Below are 7466 nucleotides of genomic sequence, written 5' to 3'. Positions count from 1 at the left end.
TGTTGTAGATTTTTTAAAAAATTGGGGCGCCTGGGTGGCTCAGTCGGTTAAGCGTCCGACTTCGGCTTAGGTCATGATCTCACAGTCCATGAGTTCAAGACCCATGTCAGGCTCTGTGCTGACAGCTCAGAGCCTGGAGCCTGCTTCAGATTCTGTGTCTCCCTCTCTACCCCTCCCCTGCTCATGCTCTGTCTCTCCCTGTCTCAAAAATAAATAAAAACATTAAAAAAAATTTTTTTTAATAAAAAAATTAAACACACACAGGATATAAGTGCACAGCTCAGTGGAATTTCACAAACAGAATGTGACCCTGTACACAATGCCAACATTAAGAAACAGAATTCTGTCATTCCTTCAGAAACTCTTGTGCCCCCTTTAAAGTACTATCCCCAAGGGGCGCCTGGGTGGCTCAGTCGGTTAAGCGTTCGACTTCGGCTCAGGTCATGATCTTGCGGTTTATGAGTTTGACCCCTGCATCAGGCTCTGTGCTGATAGCTCAGAGCCTGGAGCCTGCTTCGGATTCTGTGTCTCCCTCTCTCTCTGCCCCTCCTCTGCTCGTGATCTGTTTCTCTCTGTCTCAAAAATAAATAAAACATTAAAAAAAAATTAAAGTACTGTCCCCAAGGGTATACTTCTGCTGCATATATTCATAGATTTGGAGTTCTTGGGAATAAGTTTACAGCCATTCTAACATTTAAGAGACTAGATCACTGTTGCCTGTATTGCACTTTCTATAAATGGAATCATATAGAATGAACTCTCTCATATTGGCCTTTTTTTCCTCAGTCTATCTGATTTTGTGAATTTATCCATATAGTTGCATACAACCGGTTACTAGCAGTCATTAGCATTGCTGTATAGGACTCCATTATGTGAATATCACTTGATTGACTCATTTTATTGTTAATGGGCAGGTGGGTAGTTTTGAGATGGGAGCTACTATGAGTAATGGAGTAGTGCTGGCATATAAACTCTAATAAGTCTTTTGGTAATACCTGTACAAATTTCTGTTCAGTAAATTCGTAAAGGTGGAATTGTTGAGACATAGGATTACATCTGGTCAGCTAAAGTAGATACTACCACACAGTTTTCTAAAATGTTTGTAGCAATTTTAACACCCACCAGCAGTGTATGAAAATCTTGGTTGACCCACAACCTTGCCAAAACGTGGTATTAACTCACTTCATTTTAGCTTTCTGGTCAGTGTATGGTGGTACCAAGTAGTGGTTTAATTTTAATTTTCCCAATTACTAAGGACATTGAACATGTTTTGGACATGTATTACCCATTGAGTAACCTCTTTTGAAGTTTCTGTTGGGAAGTTTTGTCCACTTTTTCTATTGTGAGCCTGTAAGCATTCTTTGTACTATACACAATCTCAGTCTCTTCTTTTCTCTTCTCTTCTCTTCTCTTCTCTTCTCTTCTCTTCTCTTCTCTCTCGCTCTCCCGTGTGTGTGTGTGTGTGTGTGTGTGTGTGTGTGTGTGTGTGTGTGTCTTTTGAGGAGAACCGGCTCTTTATTTTTATAATTTACTTTGTCATGTCACATATACAGTTAATATGCTTTGTGCTGTTTAAGAAATATGTTTTTATCTCAAGGCCACAGAATATTCTCTTTTTGTTTTTCTATAAATGTCATTATTTATCTCTAAAATTTAGATGAGCAATCCATTCAGAATTGATTTGTTGTATGATATGGGTAGTTACTGCGGTTTTATTTTGCCTAATATGGCTAGCAAATTTCAGTTTATTCTGAAAATGTTGTATTACGCTCTCTCTATATGCTTTTGCTTATCGTAGCTTCACCCAGTTATGATCACCTCGTTCTTAGTGCTGACTTTTCCATGGAGTATACTGGAAAGTTTCTCCATTTACTCCTGTCTCTTGGAGTCTTTGGCAATCTCACAGGACCACAGAAGTTACTCTTGGTGTCAGATTCTTCAATGAGTCTCTTTGCTCAGAAGAATGATTGTTACTACTATTTAGAGGAAAATGTGCTAAATGACAGAATGGCCCCCAGGGATTTGGCAATAGCGGTCATCTTCTTATCACAGACGATACTTGGAATCCTGGGCAATTTCTCTCTTCTTCACCATTATGTCTTCCATTACCACACCGAAGGGAGTTTGAGACCCACAGAGTTGATCCTCATGCACCTGATTATAGCCAACTCCTTGACGATGCTCTCAAAAGGTGTCCCCCAGACATTGGCAGCTTTTGGGCTGCAATATTTCCTCAGTGAGTTTGGATGCAAACTTCTTTTGTATGTTCAGAGGGTGGGCAGGGGAATGTCCATTGGCAGCACCTGCCTCTTGAGTGTCTTCCAGACCATCACGATCAGCCCCATGAACTCCTGTTGGAAGGATCTTAAAACCAAAGCCCCAAAGTACATTGGCTTCTCCATTTCCCTCTGTTGGATCCAGTTCACGTTTGTAAATTTAATTTTTCCTATGTATGTGTTATATGCATCTAACAACTGGCACATGAAAAACATCACAAAGAAACGAGATTACGGGTATTGTCTTTCTGTAGATACTGAGACAATCACAGTTTCTGTATATGCAGCATTGATAGTATTTCCTGAAGTTTCACTTTCTGGGCTCATGATCTGGACCAGCGGCTCTATGGTCTTCCTCCTGCACAGACACAAGCAGCGGGTCCAGCACATTCACAGCACTAATGTCTCCCCCAGATCCTCTGCTGAGTCCAGAGCCACCCAGAGCATCCTCGTGCTTGTGAGCACCTTTGTGACTTTCCACTTCCTCTCCTCCATCTTTCATGCTTGTATTGCTCTTATTTATAATCCCAGCTGGTGGCTGGTGAACACCGCTGCAGTAATTTCCGTGTGCTTTCCAGCCATCAGCCCATTTCTGCTCATGAGACAAGACTCCACAGTATGTAGGCTCTGCTTTTCCTGGATAAGGAACACAAAATCCCTTAATCTTACCAGAAAAAATGTGAATTGTATGTGTCTGAGCAATGCCCAGTTGTTTATTTACTCCTCCTGCTGGAAAAGTCAATACAGAACCTAGGAAGTAACCACATGACTCTCCAGCGTGGACACTAATGGGCATTGGTGGTTGCATCACCTGGTTGAAATGGGCCATATACTGGCAGACTGGAAGTGGACAAAGCTGTTTGGCCTCATTCTGATGCCTAGTACTCTGAATATAGCTGTCTTAATGAAATGCTATTGAGGGAAATTGAGTGGATTTGATTCTAGCTTCTTATCTGTTGATTGGAGTGCTTCACTCAGGGATGTACTCATAGAAAAATCTGCCAGAGTTTAATACTGTGAAAAAATGGGTTATCAATATTGTTGGAAGGCAATTCTCCGTGGGTTTCTCATGTATGTGCATGTCTTGTGGGCAGAGGCATGGGGAACTTTTGTTCTGGACTGTTTTTCATAGATGTTTGTATAAAGAAGTACCTTTGAAGATAATAGATTAGTGTCATCCTTTGGAGCAGTGGACAGATTAATTTGTTGTACAGGAAAATAAGAAACTTTAGCCGAGAAATGGCAATGACAAAGGTGACAAGAATTTTGGAGATCTGAGGAGAAAGTTAAGCCTGAGAAGTCTGCTTGAATATCCAGTGGAGTCCTGAGACATAGTGAGTTAGAAAATCCTCAGAAGTTGAAAGGATATCTGAGTCCTCATCTAAGAGCTTCAGGAACCACACCATCTCCCCTCCACAATAAGTGCTGGTTGCCACCATTCTAGGAAAGTCATTCCTTGAAAACATCTTACTGGTGAGTTTAAACTAAAACTGGAAGTAGATGCCCAGAGCCAGCTTCAAATATGTCCCTCTGTAATAACCTTACTTGAGATACGTATCAGCTTTTAATGTCGCATGGCTTCATTCTCAGACTGTGCTCAGAAAAAAGATGATAGCCTCTCAGGTGCTATATGTCTGTGTGGAGGACAGAGGATGCAGGTTTATTTGGAATCCTATGCCCCAAAGCTGCATGTTCCAAAGGATGAGAATTTAGCCCCAGTTGAATGATAATGATCCCAGAAGAATCCTAGGATGAATGGTGAGTCTAGGAGACTGAAATCAGTAGGGCATTAAGGAGAGAATGTGAAATGATATTTCCCATTCAAGAGGGAAATCCTCCTGCCCCAGACAAAAGTGTGGTTCAAAACCTTGTGAGTGAGACAATCCATTCCTGCCACAGAAAGGGCACACTCTCCCAAAACTTGAAGTCAAAAAGAAGATGAAACATATGCATCAGTTACTGCACCCCAGAAAACAAATAATTTGACCTTTTTTTTTTTTTGGCATAAAGCCAAGTCAAAGTCAGCTTCTGACAGAGGTGAAATCCACTTGAAATCAGATCTTTCTTTGTGAACAGTAGAGACTCTGAAATTCGGGAAAGTGAGACAGTCATTGGCCCAATCCCAGGGGAGAAGCTGTGCTTTTCATATGGACCGCAAATCTGGGAGGAGAGTCAGTTCAAGGAGTGATTCCTGTCCAGACAGTGCCCATGGATGGACACATGAGTGGCTGCAGGGATTCTTCCTAACTTGAACAAAGGACAGTGATGAGTGTTACATTCAACGTCCAAAAACCCACCTCTGGGAGCCAGAGATCTCTCCTCTTTACAGGTTCATTCTCTCTCTCTCTCTCTCTCTCTCATATCAACCCAGAACTTCACTGGGGATGTGAGATTGCACAAGCCTGGAATTGCAGTGCAGATGCAGGAAAGAAAGAAGGGTGAACTACTTTTCAAAAAAAATAGGAAGCTCCAGTGGTACCTTCATCTAATTCTCCAAGCTGGAAACTAGGAGCCTTGTCTAGAGGTGGTAAAATAAAGGGTAAAGAGATTTTTTGTTAACGTCTATTATTGAGAGACAGAGAGACACAGAGCGTGAGCAGGGGAGGGGTAGAGAGAGAGGGAGACACAGCATCTGAAGCAGGCTCCAGGCTCTGAGCTGTCAGCACAGAGCCCGACGCAGGGCTCCAACTCACGAACTGTGAGATCATGACCTGAGCCAAAGTCGGTCATCTAACCAACTGAGCCACCCAGGTGCCCCAAGGGTAAAGAGATTTTATGGGAAGGTGAAAAGAATGCCCTTTTGGGTGGAGTCCAGTACCTTTAGGATCTGACAGCATCAGGAACTGGGGTGCAAGGACAGAAGTTCTATGAGCATAACATGAAGGCTCACACAAGTGCTTTCACAGGGAGAATCCTCTGTGGGACTCACAGGATCCCTGTGAGGAATGCAGGCAACATGCCATCTCCCAGGAGGAATCTGACAAGCAGGGAAGTTAACATTTGTCCAAAGTCGGGACTGAAAGTTCCGCTTCCAAACCCAACCAGCAGTCCCCCCACCCTCCACTGAACCTCGTCCTCCCCCAGTGGAAAATAGCCTGTGCTGACTCCCTTCTCCTGATTCCCGTGGATGGGCAGGCATAGTACGGGAGACATGTCCCAGCCTCCGTTTCCCTGCTGTGGCCCCCCTGTAAGGGCTCTGCTCCCGGAGAGAGTCAGGCCACAGCAGCTGACATCTCAGAGACTGGGGACCTGGGATCCCATTGAAAGAGATTAGGGGTGCTCCTTGGAGGTCCCAGGATTGATCAGGCAGACCCTTAACTTTGTGTCAGTTTTCCTGGGCTGCCATAACAAAATGCAATGTTCAGCGTGGCTTAAAAAAAAAAAAAAAAAGCCAGGTATTTTCTTCCACAGTTCAGGAGGCTGGAGGTCCAAGATACATCAGAAGGTGTATTTTCTTGTGACATCTCCTTGGCTTACAAATGGCCACCCTTTCATTGTGTCCTCCCTTAGTGTGTCTTCTGTGCATGCAGAGGTCTGGAGCCTCTCTGTGTCCCAGATTGCCTCTTATAATGACACCACTGAGAGTGGATCAGGGCTCACCCTAATGTACTCATTTTAACTCCAAGAGCCTTCAAGGTTCTAACTCCAAATAGAGTCACCTTCTGATACTGGGATTTAGGACTTCAGCCTATCAATCTGAAAAGATCCAGTTTGGTCATTAACACTCAGCCTGCTGGACCCTTCAAACTCATGTCCTCCAGGAAAATCCACTTCCCTTCCCATACCAACAGCCCCAAGGTCTAAACCACTGTATAATCCACTCCAAGTCCCAAATCTCACCTACTATCATCTAAGTCAAGAGTAATTGAGATTTGAGACATGATTCATCTTGAGGAAAACCTGTTTTCTTCCAGCTATAAACCTATGAATGCAGACACATTGCCTGCTTCCAGAATACAATGACATGGGGAGAGTTTAGATATTCCCATTCCAAAAGAAGGAATTGAAAAAAGGAAATGGGTCACCTGTCCCCAATAAGTAAAAAATCTAGGAGGGAAAATTCCCTTAGATTTCAAAGGCTTGAGGGTTATGCTCTTTGACCGGATGTATTGTCTTCTGGGCCTAGCGGGTTGGTGTCCCTGCCATGCAGCTTCCCCTGGAATGCCATTGTCAGGTGGGAATCCTGTAATACAGATAATCCTTAATATCCTTAATAGTCTGCCCCTCCCTCCCTTCCCCCCCCCCCCAGTATCTCCTGCTGTGTAAGGTGTTCCCTTCCCAGGCATCCAGGTGTTCCTCCTCCTCTACCTCGGAATGTTCCATGTCATTACCTGTACTTCCGCTTTCTTGCAGCCATCCCATAGTTTACTCACATGTTTTTCCTGGAAGAACCAGGCACAAGAGGGCCGGTATCCTATACAAATTGGACCAGAAATGCATTTGACTCACAAGTGCAGAGGGTGAGATCCACGTTTGTCACCGTTGGAGAGACAGGTGACAGATGAGCAAGGGCAGGAAGTTAGAATGATCCATGAGGAATGGGTTGGAGTTGGAGACATCAGCCTGAAGTCATGTTGGCTCTGTATGGACACCAATCGCCCCCCACACACGTTTCTACCTATGTGCGCACGAGCGGTTCAGCACACACACGTACGTTTTCTTGGTGTTTGAGCTGAGAGGGTGTGAACACGGTGACACCCAGGAGCAGTGAGCATACCTAGTGTCCATGCCTTGGTCCATGACACGGTTCCCCCACAGCAGCAGCCAGGGGCTGCCTGGAGAGACGGTGCAGCCTGGACTAGGACAGGACGTGTATGAAATCAGCCTGCAGAGCTGCGGTGCCATAAGTCAGGACATGCTAAACAACTCGGTTTCTAAAAATGGGCTATGTCAGAGGGACACGGGAGTCACCCGAAAGAGCTCCTCATGGTCAAGCTGGAACACCTTGATTTTATTTTATTTAAAAAAATTTTTTTTAACATTTATTTATTTTTTAGAGACCAAGAGACAGAGCATGAGCAGGGGAGGGGCAGAGAGAGTGGGAGACACAGAATCCAAAGCAGGTTCCAGACTCCGAGGCATCAGCACAGAGCCTGACCTGGGGCTCGAACTCACGAACCGTGAGATCATGACCTGATCAGAAGTCGGCCGCTCAACCGACTGAGCCACCCAGGCGCCCCATGAAGTTGG

General features: G+C 44.5%; 1 protein-coding gene across 1 annotated transcript; it reads left to right on the top strand.

Moving 5' to 3' along the window:
• The first annotated feature begins 1554 nt into the window (after positions 1–1554).
• On the top strand, positions 1555–5666 carry LOC122494784 (vomeronasal type-1 receptor 4-like). Its single transcript, XM_043600232.1, has one exon. It carries the CDS (start codon positions 1780–1782, stop codon positions 3028–3030), a length of 1251 nt encoding a protein of 416 aa, XP_043456167.1. The 5' UTR covers positions 1555–1779; the 3' UTR covers positions 3031–5666.
• Positions 5667–7466: the final 1800 nt, after the last annotated feature.

The sequence above is a fragment of the Prionailurus bengalensis genome, chromosome E2 (assembly GCF_016509475.1).
Source record: "Prionailurus bengalensis isolate Pbe53 chromosome E2, Fcat_Pben_1.1_paternal_pri, whole genome shotgun sequence".
Classification (NCBI taxonomy): domain Eukaryota; kingdom Metazoa; phylum Chordata; class Mammalia; order Carnivora; family Felidae; genus Prionailurus; species Prionailurus bengalensis.
Note: the sequence above shows the minus strand (reverse complement) of the source record. Positions and strands in the feature narration are given on the sequence as shown.

What these genes read in the sequence shown, in the direction of transcription:
- LOC122494784 (XM_043600232.1), top strand. Translation starts at nt 1,780, where the DNA reads ATGCTTTTGCTTATCGTAGCTTCACCCAGTTATGATCACCTCGTTCTT.